Source organism: Oryctolagus cuniculus, chromosome 11 (assembly GCF_964237555.1).
Source record: "Oryctolagus cuniculus chromosome 11, mOryCun1.1, whole genome shotgun sequence".
Taxonomy (NCBI): domain Eukaryota; kingdom Metazoa; phylum Chordata; class Mammalia; order Lagomorpha; family Leporidae; genus Oryctolagus; species Oryctolagus cuniculus.
Genome location: NC_091442.1, coordinates 10,239,324 through 10,254,368, shown reverse-complemented (window position 1 = coordinate 10,254,368; position 15,045 = coordinate 10,239,324). Strand labels below are relative to the sequence as shown.

At 65.3% G+C, this 15,045-nt stretch overlaps 2 protein-coding genes and 1 long non-coding RNA gene across 10 annotated transcripts in view; 2 read left to right on the top strand and 1 right to left on the bottom strand.

The window, feature by feature from the left end:
* The window catches only part of PTPN1 (protein tyrosine phosphatase non-receptor type 1), a 60,055-nt gene extending 57,482 nt beyond the window's left edge, over positions 1-2,573 (top strand). The window contains exon 9 of the mRNA XM_051832625.2: positions 115-2,573. Within this exon, the coding sequence (XP_051688585.2) occupies positions 115-325 (211 nt within the window). The 3' untranslated portion in view covers positions 326-2,573. The remainder of the gene's footprint in view (positions 1-114) is intronic.
* Positions 1-15,045, top strand: part of LOC127487350 (uncharacterized) — a 1,183,652-nt gene that overhangs the window by 188,355 nt on the left and 980,252 nt on the right. The window lies entirely within an intron of this gene.
* Positions 3,349-15,045, bottom strand: part of RIPOR3 (RIPOR family member 3) — a 60,216-nt gene continuing 48,519 nt past the window's right edge. For 7 of the 8 annotated variants that reach the window (XM_051832621.2, XM_051832622.2, XM_051832619.2 and 4 more), the window contains 10 exons: positions 13,495-14,010; positions 9,518-9,651; positions 8,717-8,831; positions 8,080-8,215; positions 7,403-7,564; positions 7,024-7,185; positions 6,632-6,834; positions 6,050-6,133; positions 4,433-4,523; positions 3,349-4,250 (listed from right to left, as the gene is read on the bottom strand). In XM_051832621.2, the coding sequence (XP_051688581.2) occupies positions 4,150-4,250; positions 4,433-4,523; positions 6,050-6,133; positions 6,632-6,834; positions 7,024-7,185; positions 7,403-7,564; positions 8,080-8,215; positions 8,717-8,831; positions 9,518-9,651; positions 13,495-14,010 (1,704 nt within the window). In that variant the 3' untranslated portion in view covers positions 3,349-4,149. The remainder of the gene's footprint in view (positions 4,251-4,432; positions 4,524-6,049; positions 6,134-6,631; positions 6,835-7,023; positions 7,186-7,402; positions 7,565-8,079; positions 8,216-8,716; positions 8,832-9,517; positions 9,652-13,494; positions 14,011-15,045) is intronic. The other variant, XR_011379829.1, reaches the window with a different exon arrangement.

Genomic DNA, 15,045 nt, shown 5'->3' with positions numbered 1-15,045 from the left:
GGCTGGCCTCAGCCCGAGTGGCTCGGTTTCCCTGGAATTCCCCCTGTGGACAGCGCCCGTGCCGCCCGCTTCTCCCGCCGGTGAGTAACCCGTCTCCACCCTCTGATTCCTCAGCACGAGTCAAGACACTGAAGTTAGAAATCGCAACGTGGGGGGCGCCCTGCGAGGCCCCCAGGCTGCGTTCGCCGCCAAGGAGGAGCCGTCGCCGCCCGAGGAGCACGCGGCCCACGCGCTGACTCCCTGGAAGCCCTTCCTGTTCAACATGTGCGTGGCCACGGTCCTCACGGCCGGCGCCTACCTCTGCTACAGGGCCTGCTTCCACTGACGGCCACGGCCGCGGCCGGCGCGAGCACCCGGCTCCGGAGCGGCCCGCCGCCCCCGGAAGCCGCACGCAGAGGCTGGCCCTGGGCGTGGCCGGGCTGCCGGGGCGGGGGCGCCGCGCCGGGGCTGGAGGAGCCCGCGGCCCCAAGGACGGCGGAGTAATCTCAGGGCCTTCACCGATTCAGGAGTAAGTAGAGAAAATGCCAAATACGTCGCGCGCTCACTCTCTCCATCTCTATGTTCAGTTCTGGGGGAAGTTGAATTACAACACATTGTTGTTTTTAACCTTTATAAGAAGCAGCTTTTTTGTTATTTCTGGAAGAAAAAAAAACCAACCAGGCACTTAGGGAGCTCTTGTACCCGTGGAGTCAGGGTCACGGTTTGCGTCTGGGTCCCCAGGGGAGATCCCGACCTTGGCTGAATGTAGGCCGCCGGAGACGGGGGGCAGGCGGCCGTGGGAGGCCTCCCCGGGGTGGTGCCGGGCAAAGCTGGCTTCTGCCTCTGCTCAGGTCCCCGCTGGCTCCCCGCACGTGGCTCCGCCCACAACAGGGGCTCAGGGCCAGGCCCACCCGGGGGCGGGCCCCCTGCCTGCAGCCGCCCTTGAGCTCCGGGGAGTGGATTCTGCCTCGGGTTGGCTGACGAGCGCCGAGCACCGCTCGCTGCAGGGCCGGGGCGGCCTCCCCAGGCCCCTCCCATTCTGTCCTCCTCTCTCCTGGCTCCGCTTGAGCAAAATGCAGTTTTTTCCTTAGGGTGATTTTTTGGGGGGAGAGGGCCATGGTGAAAGCCCAACCCCACCCTCAGGGCTGGTGGCGCCCCTTGGGGCTCGGCCAGAGTGCTTGGTTCGCTCCAGTTCCTGTTGGAACACCGGCACGTAGCCGACCCTCTCCCGCCCGCCCCTGCCCGCAGGCCTGCTGCCAGCCAGCCCGGAGGGGCCCTGGACACAGGCTTGGGCCGCTCCAGGCCCCTGGCCCGAGTCCGGAGGCCACGGCCCAGCTTGTCCGGAGCCAAGGAGCGGGCGGTGCTAGGCAGGGCTGCCCTCCCCTGGAAGCGCCCCCACGGCTCCAGCGTCCTCCCAGACAGCGCTGTGTGAAGATGGCTCTGGGCGCAGCCGCGTGGAGGCCCTGTCAGAAAGTACCAGAAGGAAGCTCAGGTGGCGCAGGGGCGCCGGCGCGGGGCTAGACAGACAAGGGGTAATATATAATATGACTCGGGTATTTAAAGACGTAATGAGACGGGACTTGGTCCCAGCCCCCCCCCCCACCTGCGGAGCCTGGCTCTCGGCCGCCCCGCCCCGCCCCGCTGTGTGTGAGATGCATGTTCCGTCTTCTGTGTCCCGCGAGAACGCCACGTGCTTGGAACAAGAGACTCCGCGTCCTGCTCACCAGCGGGCCCGGGCCCGAGCCGGGTCTGCTCTCGCGCGGCCGGTGGCTCCTGGCGAGGCCCAGCCGCCCTGCCCCAGCTGGGTCCTGCTGTAACGCAGACATTCCAAGCCTATGGGAAGCCGCAGCCACGCCTCCAGCTCTGCCCACCCCTGGGCTCAGCCTCCACTAGTCCAAGTTCACGCAGTGCCTGTGCAGGCCATGGCTTGGGACCAGGGCGACACTGGAAACCACACCTCTGGAGCCACCTGGGGGCGCGGCCGCCGCCTGCCCTGGAGCCCCGTGGGGACCGATGGTGCTCACGACTCTTCCTGCGAGGGGAACCTCAGACCTCCACACTCGTGGCTTTTTAACAAGACAAAGGGCAGCCGCACTCCGAGCTGCCTCTGCCAGCATTTTCACCCTTTGCCTTTCACGGGGTCGAAGCCCCACGGAAAACTCGGGGACACGGGGCCAGCCGAGGCATCGCCCTGCAGAGCCGGGGCGAGGCGTGGAGGGCCCAGGCCGAGCGTTTTGCAGTCGGGCTGTGTCGGTAGGTGCACGTGTATGTAGTAGTCTGGGTGTGTCTAGACCGTAGCATCTCCGAGCGGACGTGGCGGCGCGGCGCGGCCCGGGGACGAGAGGTAGCGAGCTGCTCTGCTCTATGCCTTAAGCCAATACTCACTCGGCGGGCGGTCGTTCTTACGTTCCATGCACGGAACAGAGCGACAGCGAGGGGCTCTCAGGCGTGTGTGCGGGGTGCACAGCCGCGGGGGGTGGGGGGCGTCTGGGGTCTTCCATGACCGAGCTGTCGCGCTGCCCAGGTGCCCAGCTTGCCGTAAAATGGTGGGTTTGCATTTGAGTTGCAACAATAAATTTGTTTTTCTAAAGACATTGTGAGGTGCTTCGCGTTCCTTTGCATCAGGGGCCCCTTTTTGTAGGTGGAAGGAGCCACGGCTCCGGGCAGGTGGAGGCCGCAGGCCAGCACAACTTCTCTGGGCTCTGCCAACCTCAGCCCGGGTTCTTCCCCAAAACCCCACCCTGGGACCCCAGGGGAGCCTGGGAGACCTCCTGAGCTGGGGGAAGTTGGGTGGAAACTGCTGGGACCGCACACCCACAGCCCCGAGGCCACCACGTCTATTACTGTAAAGCTGCATGGGGCGGAGAACCGACTTAGAGACAGAAAAATTCGTCTAGCACTCGTCCTCTGAAAGCCATCATTTTGCTTTGCAGTAATTTCAGACTTGGAAATGTTGCAATACTCAGTAGGACCGAGAATTCCCGCTTTTCCTTCAAGGCTTGCCGACAGGTTCAAAGCTGGCCGTGGCTGTGGCAGGAACATTCTTAATAGTGCCAACCTCAACCTGGGGACTAAGACTGGCGAGCCGCAGCCCCATGGCCACACCGCACTGCCGGAGGCCAGGGGCTCAGAGGGCGGCACTGCGCCCATCTCCCTCCACGTTCTGGGCATAAAAAAATGGCACCTAAGTGTCCAGGGGGAGTTCGAATGCCAGTGTGAACAACAGTAGCTCAGTGTGTGGCTTTGGGGCAGAGTCGATGGGGCGGGGGTGACGGCCCTGGGAGTCCTTGCACATCCGCGGGGTCGGGAGAGCTGGGCGGACGCCCCCAGCTGGTGACTTGATGAAGCAAACAGTGTCTACTCTCAGGGTCAAGTGAAGTAGCCGTTAAAATAGTTGTAATTGGATCACACAAACAAGGCAAATAAATACTAAATTAAACAAAAAGCCCAGGGCGGACAGGCAGTTGACAGGAGGCGGCTGGAGTTACACAGCGCCCTCTGGTGCTGGTGTTGACAGCAACATCCGGGCCCGTGGTCTCGCCCCCTGCCACACGCAGCTCGGACAGGGGCTTTCCTGTCTCCAAAGCCACGTGCCCTGCAGCGAAGCCCTCCCTGGAGTCCGCCAGTGCCACTGGCGCAGCAGACGGAGCCGGCCCCAAGGTGGCGTGTTTCAAAAGTTGAATTCCACCTTGACTGGTGTGGCCAAGGCGAAGGGGCTCTGGCCCACAGCGGCCCGGCCGCCTCGGCTGGTGTCCTTGTGCTGTCAATATGGCCACGGCCGCCAGCGTCCGGGCGCAGCTTGTGGAAGTGGCTGTGGAGCCCCCCTCTTCCCCAGCTTGCCGGGGTGACCGCTGTTGAAGTGACTGGAGCCGCCCCATGCCCAGCCAGCTGGCTGTCCCCCCACCCCCGGTCCCAGCACGCAGGGGGCAGCCTCAGGTTCCTTCCGTGCGCCCCGGAACCTGTGATCCAAGGCCTTCACGTGCCTGGCCCTGGCCCAGCCCCGCATCAGGCTGAAGATCATTCTCGAGCCAGAAGCGGAGCCCCGAGAGCGGCCACACGGCCCCCTGGGCGCTGTGCTGCCCCCCTTCTTCCTGTGCAGAAGCCGCTCGTGGGGCCTGGGGCCGCCGCACACCCACCCCGCAGTTCCAGCTGGGACGTCCGTGCGCGGCTTTAAAATACTGTAATTTCAACGTCCACCTCCTGGCAGGAGACCGCCCCTTGTTCCATGCGGAGTTTGTCCATCTTCTCAAAAGCCAGGCGGCCTCTCTCACCTGAGACGGGAAAGCCGTGTGTCGGGTGCTCCCCCCGGGGGTCCCCGTGAGGGAGCAGGGACTGAGCCCCCCACCCCAGCAAACTAAGGCCACAGTGAAAGCTCCCGCAGAGGCCAGCGCGCCAGGCCGGGGCCCCGAGTGCCCCACCGCCTCGCAGGCTGACCTCTGTCACCCTGCATTACCGAACGACAGCGTGGCTTCCCGGGCTGCCGTGCGCACGGCCTCCAGCTCCGACTGGCACAGGCGGGCGAGCTCATCGATGCTTTCAATGCCCTGTTGGGGCGGGAGGAACCCCGTAAGCAGCAGGGGGCGTCAGGCCCAGCCCAGGCTGGGGGTGGTGGGCAGCTACGCGTGCCCCTTTCTCTCCTGTAGCCTCCCAGTCCGTCCATCAGACGCCTGCCATGACCCAGGCCGCCAGCAGGACCAACTGGTGCCATCCGCAGGCCCGTGGCGGGAGGGGACTGCTGCCTTCTGGGCCTCCCTGCCCCGATCCCTCGGGCCCTGCGTCCTGAGCCTGCGCTCCAAACAGCCGCGCCCTCGGCGGGGCCGAGCCACGCGTTCTAGAATGTGCTCTCGGTCCATCCAAGGATGAGCGGACGCGCCAAGTGAGTGTGACCCGGACCGAACGCTCTGGTCTGGCCGGCGGGCAGTGGAGGGTTAAGGTGAGGATTCCCAGCGTGCGTGAGCGCGAGGTACAGGGGCGAAGTCCCTCCACGGCGGTGGGCACGCAGTGGGGCTGGGGGCATCGAGTCTCAGAAACGCTCCGGTTCCCCCGCCCTGAGGTCCCACTGCGAAATAACTCCGGCCGCAGATGTGCTCCAAAGGGCTCTGTGCACAGTGACGTCACGATGCCTTAAATAGGTGCACACCCCGCCCTTCCTGCGGCGTGAGAACAGGTGAGCAGGGGGAGAGGGTTTACACCGGATGGACCTTCGTAGGGAACTGAAGGAAACCCTTACGTCATCGTCAGACCACGCCGACTGTGATCCGCTGTCTTTAACCCTCACAAACGCGCAAGCAACAGAGAGCCGGGCCACGCGCTTGGGGCAGCAGTGGGCTGCCGGAACCGATCTGTGCCTGCACTCGGCCCCAGCCCCAGCTGCCGCCCGCCCTGAGAGCCACAGGCGATGGCTTCGGTGTGCGGGCCCTGCCCCCTCCTACGCCGAAGTCCTGCCCCCCCACCCCCGGGCTGCTGCAGGTGTGTGGGGAATGAACCAGCAGTTGGAAGCTCTCTGGCTCTGCTTTTCAAGTAAACTTTTTAAACTGTGGTTTTTGTTTAAAAATAGAGAAAAGGTTAAAGCCCATGTGTAGCTTTTTCAAAACGCACGTCTTCGCCAACTTTTCGAAGGCTCCTTGTGGCTCAGGAGCGAGTCCCTGAGGCCGCTCGGGGCGCGGTCGGGGGTTCCTTCAGGGCAGCCCAACTGCACCTCTAAAACCACCTGCTAGGTGCTGGGGGAGGTGCTTTTTAATATTTGCTTATTTAAAAAGCGAAGTGATAGATCGCTGGTTTTCTCCCCAAAGGCCGCCACAGCCGGGGCTGGGCCTGGCTGGAGCCCGGAGCCTGGAACTCCATCCGGGTCTCCCACGTGGGTGCAGGGACCCGGCACCTGAGCCACCTTGCGCTGCTTTCCCAGGTTCATGGGCAGGGAGCTGGATGGGAAGTGGAGCAGCTGGGACCTGGGCCAGCGCTGATGGGGGTCTCCCAAGTTGCTCCTTGCCTAACCCTGCTGCGCCCCAGGTCTTTGGTCCCAGTGGGGTCGCCCGGCCCTGCGTCGTCGCCTGAGGGCTCGCGCACTCACCCTGAGCTGCTTGAGCGCCAGGCACGCAGCCTGCTGCAGCTTCGCGTCACCCTCGGCCAGGGCGAGGCTGTAGAAGAACAGAGCCTGCGGGGTAAGCGGGAGGCGGAGCTGTGCGGGAGCAGCAGAATCCACGGCCCCCGGGTCACCTGTCGCCCAGAGCCGACCGCAAGCCGCGCTCTTCCTCCCTTTTCCCAAATGCAACTCAGGATCCGGCCCGGAAGCCTTCGACCAGGCGGCCACAATCACGGGAAGGACGTCGGTGCCTAGGTCATCCCTAACCACCAGGCGCCGGGCATCGGATGATAAGACAAAGGACGCTCTTGTCTGATGTTTCAGAAAAGCCCCCCTCCCCGAGTCTAGCGTCTAAGGTAGAGCAGGTGCACCCAACACAGCGTCCCTAACGAGCCAGCCATAAGCACTAGATGAGAAGACACGCGGGTGACCATCCCACCTCTAAAAGTGTGCAAGTGACCGCCCTGGGACCCAGCAGATGTGTGGCTCTAGGGACACTGGGATGCAGTCACACGGGGGCCCTCCCCCCCTCCCCCTGTGCCACCCCAGGCCCCCATTTCCCTGCCCTACCTTCTCCCGGAAGCTGGAGTTGCAGGCTGCACCGGCCAGGCGCGCACTGGCCGCCCTGCACACCCGCGGGGGCCCGTCCAGCTGGAGCAGCGCCCAGGCTCCCAGGGTCTGGGGCAGGGGCTGGAGCCGGCTCAGCCGCCTCCCCTGCAGCTTCCTGACGGCCTTGAGCTGTGCGCCGCCGTGCAGCTCCTCGATGAGTGTGACTAGGAGACGGGGGAGAGTGGGCCCGGGTCTCCCCGGATCGGGGCCAGGCAGCGCGGCGGCCCCAGCCGCGGAGCACACCCCGGCACAAGCCGAGGGAGCGCCAGGGCCGGTCTAGGAGAGCCGCTAGCAAGCGCTGCAATGCACAAAAGCTCAGCCTCCGCCCCGGGGACTGGGCCGCCGGCCCCTACCTTCCTTGGTGAGCTGGGCCAAGTGGCCCTCCAGGTCGGAGACGCTGTGCCTCTGCAGGTAGCTGAGGAACTGGAACCAGGTGACCGTCTGTTCTTCGGGGAGCCCGGCCCCCGGGAGCAGCCCGCTGCAGCTGAGCACCTGCTCCAGGAGCCTGCGGCACACTGGCCACACGGGGGAGGCAGTGAGGCGAGCAGGTCGGCCTGGGCCGTGCCAGTGGCTCAGCGGGGCCAAGGCCAGGGTGGGAAAGGCTGCTGCCCGTGGCCTCCGAGTGCCCCAGGCCGGCCCGACTCCGCAGCCTTGGGCACCTCTCCGTGCCCTGGAGTCCGAGTCCCGGAGGCGGTGGGGGCGGGGCGGGGCGGGGCGGGGCGGGGGCAGTACCTATCTCCAGCTGTCCCGGGTGCTTCCCCCGGACGCGGTGCAGGAACGTCCTCTTGAGCTGGCTTAGCAGCACCGTGGCGGGGCAGGACAGCACCGCGCCGGGCCCCGTGCACCCCCTCCACAGCTCCAGGCTCCCCTTCCTGCACGCGGCCTGCGGGATGACTGAGACCCAGGGTCAGCAACCAGAGTGGCCGGGGTGGGGGGGACAGGAGGCCCAGGATGTCCCTCCCCCGGGGAAGCGAGAGGAGACTCGGCAGCTGCGGGCTCTCCCTCCCTAGGCTCCCGCGGGATACAGGTGAGCAGCCCCGGCTCCAGGCACCGCGCCCTGGTCACCTCCTGTGGCCCTCACGCCCCCCGGGGGCCACCACTGCCTTCCAGGAAGCAGGAACCTGTGAGTCCCGGGGCCAAGGGTGGGCAGAGGTGCACACTGGGTATCGTGAGTGTGGCCTAGGGGTCACCTCCTTGAACCCTACCAGTAGCTGCCCATCATACAGATAGGGAAGCCGAGGCTCGGAGCACAGGTGCTGTGAACTCCAGGGCTGCCCCCCCCCACAGTGGGTGTGTCTGGTCCCAGCCCAGCCTCTGCCTCACCCTGGGACACGACGAGGCTCCCTGGGCCCTGCTGCCACCACCCTCACGCCGCTGACCCGGGGAGGGAGGGAGGGACAGGTGCTTACTCTCCTCGATGGACGCCGCCCTGCCGGCCTTCTCGAAGTCCAGCACAGACAGCGTCTCTAGGACCCGCTTCTGCTGCGCCGCCTCCTCCAGGAGGCGCTCCTGGACCAGCCTCGGCACATGTGGGGCCGCCAGTTTCTGGAAGCAGCCCCAGAGCGCCAGGTTAGGGTGGAGCACTGGCCCCTCCGAGGGCAGCCGTTGAGACGGGGGCTCCTGCCCGGCCCCTCGCTCCCTGCGGCAGCTCCCCAGCTTCACCCTGCACCCCCAGGGGCCCCTTGCCCCCACCCCCAGAAGGGGCCGGCCTGGAAGCAAAGCCGACCCAACTGCAAAGCAGAGGCGAGAGAGGAAGAGACACCCCAGCCCCACCCCCAGCAGCCGAAGCCCTGGAGCCAGCCGGGCCTGAAGCCCGCCTCTGAGCTGTTCAGTGCCCTGTGCTGACCCAGTGTGGACTGGGGCTCCGGCATCTTTCAAGTGAGAGCTGCTCACCCTGGCCCAGCCCTCACCCTCCGCGGAGGGACCCCATTCCCAGCAGCTCTGGGGGCATGGGCCTCGCCCCGTCCCAGGCTCCCCTCCAGCTTCAGGATGGGCCCTCAGCCAGGCACACGGACCCACCCCCGCCCCCCACCAGGCCTCAGCCACCTGCAGCACAGCTCTGCACACGCGCAGGTGCACAGCCAGCAGCTCGTCCAGCTCTGGGGCCCCGGCCGTCAGCTCCTGGGACAGTGGTGGCGACGGCGGCGGTGAGGTCCGGTCCCTGGTGGGTTGGATTGGGGAGAACAGGGTGACCGCTCTGGGGGTAGCTCAGGGGGTCCCTCCAGCTCCCAGGAGGTGGCGTTAGGGCCGGGAGAAGACACGCGGGGGCTGGGGCCACGTGGGCGGCAGTTTTCCAGGGCGCCCGATTCAGAGCGGGAAGCCAGGTTCAGATGTGTCCCAGAACCTCAACTGACCCATCTGTGAAGTGGGGCCTTGAGAGGTCAGCGGGACACCGTGGGCGAGGGTGCCGGGGCCCAGCTCGTCCTCAGCCCTCACGGGCATGGTTTGGACTTGACATTGTGCTGAGCTCTGGGTGCGGGAGAAGGCCCTGGCCGCCGTGCTGGGGCCCGGGGCAGCTGCACAGCTGGGGAGGGAGGCAGTGCCGTCAGTGTGGGCCACACTGTGGCTAGGGGCGGAGGTGGGCGCGGGTCGTCTGTGGGCCCCGCCCTCATCTGGGAGCCATCCTTCCAGCGGAAGGCTCAGGGCCACGGGGACACCCTCGCTCACTCCGTGGTTACTGCCACCTGCTCTGGGGCCGGCAGTGGGCGGGCTGGGGCAGACTGGGGTGGAGCGCGCACAAAGGAATCGACTTGAACGGGAATCAGGCCAAGGGCAGTGGGAGAGACAGACGGGAAGGAAGCAGGGACAAAGGGCCCCCCCAGAGGGTCCCAGCTGGGGTGCACTCACCGGGGACCCCGGGAGCCTGCGGCCAGGGACAGCTGCTCCGAGGCGAAGTGGGAGTTGAGGAAGGCGAAGCTGTCCAGGATGTACTTGGTCAGGCTCTCGTCCGAGGCGTGCTCCTCCCGCCGGCCTCCGCGGGGCTGTGGACAGGGAGGCCAGGCCTGAGCGCGGCACTGGGTGCCCCCACCCCCAGCCAGGACCCCCGCTAGGGTCTTCCCCTCCCACTTCCGCCACTGCCCCTCAGCATAGCCCCAGCTGCTGGCCCCAGGGCCCACTGTCAGGGCAGCGAGTGGCCTATGACAAGGCGTGGAACAAAACCACGAAGGAGCAGGGCCACTGGCAGTGCCGGCATCCCCTATGCGTGCCGGTTCGAGTCCCAGCTGCTCCACTTCTGATCCAGCTCCCTGCTGATGCACCTGGGAAAGCAGCGGAGGACAGCCCAAGTGTCTGGGCCCCTGCACCCGCGTGGGAGACTAGAATGGAGCTCCTGGCTCCTGGCTCTGGCCTGGCCTAACCCTGGCCATTGTGGCCATTTGGAAAGTAAGCCAGCAGATGGAAGTTTTGCTCTCTGCCTTTCAATCTTTATTTTTTTGACAGGCAGAGTGGACAGAGAGAGACAGAGAGAAAGGTCTTCCTTTTGCCGTTGGTTCACCCCCCCAATGGCCGCTGCGGCAGGCACACCGCGCTGATCCGAAGCCAGGAGCCAGGTGCTTCTCCTGGTCTCCCATGTGGGTACAGGGCCCAAGCACTTGGGCCATCCTCCACTGCCTTCCCGGGACACAGCAGAGAGCTGGACAGGAAGAGGAGCAACCGGGACAGAACCCGGCGTGCCGACCGGGACTAGAACCCGGTGTGCTGGCGCCACAGGCGGAGGATTAGCCTAGTGAGCCGCGGCACCGGCCATCAATCTTTTTTTAAGAACACCTCATGAGGGAGACAGATCTGAAGGCCTCCCCAGGGTCACAGATGACTCCCCTGCCCCGGGACAGGAGGAGCAATGGGAACAGGTGAGCAGACCGGGCAGGGCTGGGGAGGGGCTGCGGCTCCGCCCCAGCCTGCACCTGCCTCTTGGCATGGCCCGGGCTGCGGCATCATCCTGTCTTTAACCCCCCAGCTTTGAACCATCGACGACCAATTCCAGATTAGTTTTCAAGTGCCAGGCCGAACACCTTCCAGGAGGCTCCAAAGCTCCCCAGAGCCCGAGGATTCCAGGGCTCCGTTCTCCCCGGGAGAGGGGCGAGCAGAGCAGAGCCGAGCCGAGCCGAGCCGAGCCGAGCCGAGCCGAGCCGCCCGGCCAGCAGGGGTGGTGCTAGGCAGCCGTCTGGGCCCTCCCCGGCGTCTGTCCTGCTGCCTCCACCCTGGCACGGCCAGGCCCTGCCCCACACAAACTGAGCCAAACAGGAAAGCTTGAGGGGCAAGGAGCAGAGGGCTCATTCCCCGCTAGAGCGAACGTGCACGTGAACATGCGTGTGCACACATGTACACTCGCATACGTGTGCACACAGCTGATCCTTGAAAGGCCAGGGAGCTGGGGCCAGCGCTGGGGCACAGCGGGTAGTCACCACCTTCAGTGCCGGCATCCCATGTGGGCACCGGTTCGAGTCCCGGCTGTTCCTCTGCCAGTCCCGCTCTCTGCTAATGCGCCTAGGAAAGCAGTGGAGGGTGGCCCCAGTGCTTGGGTCCCTGAATCCATGTGGGAGACCCGGATGAAGCTCCTGGCTTTGGATGGATGCAGCTCTGGCCATTGCGGCCATCTGGGGAGTAAACCAGTGGATGGAAGACCTCTCTTTCCTATCTCTCTCTTTCTCTGTAACTCTTTCAAGTAAATAAATCTTTAAAAAAGAAAGGCAAGGGAGCTACGTTCTACACGTCCCAGCCAAACCCTGAGTTAGCAAATAGTGGCTCCCGGGGGAAATACTGGGCTAGGTGCCTGGAAAAGTCTGGAACCAGGGGTCACTTCAGCCAATCAGCACAGAGCCTGTGTGTGTGAAGACAGCACGCTTGATGGACATTGTGGCTCCACGCTGACAGCCCAGGCACCGCGAGCCACGCCCACATTTCCTAAGGAACAGCACAGCCCTGGCTCTTGGAACCCCAGCCCACGCGGAGGCTCTGCACTGGGGCCGCCTACGCAGCGACTCGGACAGCACAGCCCGATGAGGGACCAGGCCCGAGAGGACCCGCCCCCATTAGGCCATCGCGCTCTGTGCCGCGCTGCATGGCCCCGGAAGTGACCGTGAGCGAGCCTGCAGCCTTGGTTTGGGGCTAAGGAGGGACTGCGGCAGGTCAGCGCCTTGGAAAACACAGAGCCCTCCCGAGTGAAGAGGATGGCTGTGTGTGCGTGTGTGCGTGTGCGTGTGTGTGTGCACAGCCTCCTGTGCACTCACTCGCCTGTACTCCCACGCACACCTCTACACTCGCACACCTGTACACTCACACCTGTACAGACGTGCACACGCGCACTCACATGCTCTCACACACCTTATCACACACGCGTGCAGACTCCTTCCACACGCACGCCCGTACCTCACACGTGCGTGCAGACTCCCGTCCACACGCACGCCCGTACCTCACACGTGCGTGCAGACTCCCGTCCACGCGCACGCCTGTACCTCACACGTGCGTGCAGACTCCCGTACGCTCACACGTTTGTGTACACTGACATGCAAACGTCTGCGTGATTTCTCCTTAGAACGTCAAACTGGAAACCATGACTTAGAACCATTTTTATTGATTTTATTTATCGGAAAGATGGCCCGAGTGCCTGGGCCGCTGCACCCACGTGGGAGACCCAGAGCAAGCTCCTGGCTCCCGGCTTCGGCCCCGCCCAGCCCTGACCATCGCAGCCACTCGGGGAGTGAACCAGAGGACGAAGACCTCTCTTTCCCTCTCTTTCAAATAAATAAATTCCCTGCTTTTCAAATAAATCTTTTCAAAATACCCCAACAAGATAATATTTAAGATTTATTTATTCATTTGAAAGACAGAGACAGAGAGACCTCCATCTGCTGGTTCACTCCCCAGATGGTCGCAACAGCAGGGCTGGGCCAGGCAGAGCCAGGAGCTCTGCTCTCCTGCAGGAGGGCTGCTCTCCCAGACGCCCACCTTCTCAGCTCTGCTCAGGCGACCAGCACCCCAGGGTCTCCCACATGGGTGCAGGGGCCCAAGCACTTGGGTCATTTTCCTCTGTTTTCCCAGGCCATAGCAGAGAGCTGGATCAGAAGTGGAGCAGCCAGGACTCGAACCGGCACCTGTATGGAATGCCGGCTCCCAGGTGGCGGCTTTACCCGCTGCACCACGACACCAGCCAGCCCTGATGTCAGTTCTTAAAAATTTTCCTTGCAACTTTCAGGCATAAAGACCACAGCAATAATGGGACCGAGCGTAGTGGAAAAGTTAGCGGAGGGGAAAGAGAATCCCAGCCCCCTTGGCAGCGCGCAGCCGAGGGTGAGGGCGGGAAGGCCCCGCAGGCTGGGGACGCGGCGCCCAGGGCTCCCAGCCCCAGCAGGACCCGCACCACCCACGTGGACCAGGCTGGGTTCTCAGGTGAGGCGGCGCCGGGAGGTGCCGATGTCACACGTTTCATGTGATCGTCAACCCGGCGTAGGCCCCAGTCACAGCCACCTGCTGCCCACGCCCCTGCTACTCTGTGGACCCAGAATGCCTGGGGGTGGGAGTGGGAGGGGTGTGGAGGCCCGACTGCAGCTTTTTCCGGGTCGGGCTCCGCGAGCACCCTGGGTTAGGGATCTGAGCGCTGCCGCCACCCCTTCCCCGGGGCCGGCGCTGTGAGTGAGATGGAGCCGGGCTGGGGCTGGAGGCGGAGCGAGTTGTCACCGCGAGCCCAGGCTGCCTCGGCCCCTCCTCCTCCCAGCCCGATGAGCCCGGTGTCACCCCCACTGGACAGGTAAGGAGACACAGGGCTGAGGCGCGGACGCCAGCCCCAGCCCCCCTCCATCAGCTGGGCGCAGCGGGGCTGCTCGTACCTTCAGCCGGTCCTGGAAGCCAAGGACCTGGCGCTCCAGCTCCCGGAGCTGCGGCTGGGCGGGGCCCACGGCGCTCAGCAAGGCCAGGACCTCCTGCAGCGGCTCGGCCAGGGCCAGGCCAGGCCCCTCGTCTCCGACCCCGGCTTCCCCTTCGGCCTGGCCTTCCTGGCGACACGGGGCTGTGCCAGGGTGGTCCGGGGAGCCCCAGGGCAGGTCAGGGCTGTCCCCGCCCAAGTTCCTCCAGTCCAGCTGCTCCAGGTGGAGACCCGGGGGCGGGGGGCCCTCCTCCTGCACCGAGGCGGGGGTGCCGATGGCCAAGGGCAGGAAGCCCACGTCCGAGGTGGACGCCGATGTGCTGGTCTCGGTGTCCCGGGGGTCCTCGGAGCTGAAAGAGTCCATCTCGGGCAGCTCCTGGCTCCGGCCCCACGAGCCGGGGCCCCGCAGGTCGCTGTCGGACGGGAAGCTGAGGACAGACGGTGGCCTCGGCCGGGCCGACAGCGAGGGCTGTAGCACAGACTGGAGAGAGGGAGCGCGAGGGCTTCGCCAGCCACCCCAGGGACCACGGCGAGACCCAGGAGGGCTGCTCTCCCAGACGCCCACCTTCTCAGCTCTGCTCAGGCAACCAGCACCCCAGGGGTGCCGAGAGGACCCCGTCAGCCCAGCTCACCCCTGCCCGGCCTCAGTGGCTGCTTGCCCCTCCCCACACCCTCGGGGCTCGCTCACACATTCCTGCCTCAGGACCTTTGCACTGGCTGCTCTCTGCCGACAACTCCGAGTCCCGTGTGCCTCAGTGGCCTGTGCCTTCCCCTCCTTGGGTCCTTCCCCAAGCCCCTCGCCTCCCACTCTCCTTCCTTGCGCCCCGCAGGCCGGCTGTGTGGATCTGATTTGCACAGCCCTCGCCGCGCACAGAGCAGAGCCTGGCTTGCAGTTTGAATGAGTGAAGTGAATGAATGATGCAGGGCAGCAAGAGTGGATTATCGCACAGAGCGAGCGAGCAGGGAGGGAGAGAGCGTCCTCTCCCTCCAAGGCGCCAGCTCACGGAAGCCACCCTCCCCCCAGGTGACAGGAGCCGTGTCACCCCGCTCCCGGACTGCACGGGAGGACCTTGGTTTCGTCCCTGCTCCTGGGGCTCCTCCCCACCCACACGGGCGCCTCCACGTGCCGATTCCCAGTCCCAGCTCAGAGGGGCCGAGCGTAGTGGAAACATCAGCGGAGGGGAAAGAATCCCAGCCCCTTTGGCAGCGCGCAGCCGAGGGTGAGGGCGGGAAGGCCCCGCAGGCTGGGGACGCGGCACCCAGCGCTCCCAGCCCCAGCAGGACCTGCACCACCCACGTGGACAGGCTGGGTTCTCAGGTGAGGCAGCGCCGAGAGGTGCCAATGTCACACGTTTCGTGTGATCGTCAACCCGGCGTAGGCCCCGGTCACAGCCACCTGCTGCCAGCGCCCCTGCCACTCTGAACCCAGAATGCCTGGGAGTGGGGAGTGGGCGGGGTGTGGAGGCCCGACTGCAGCTTTTTCTGGGTGGGGCTCTGCGAGCACCCTGGGTTTGGG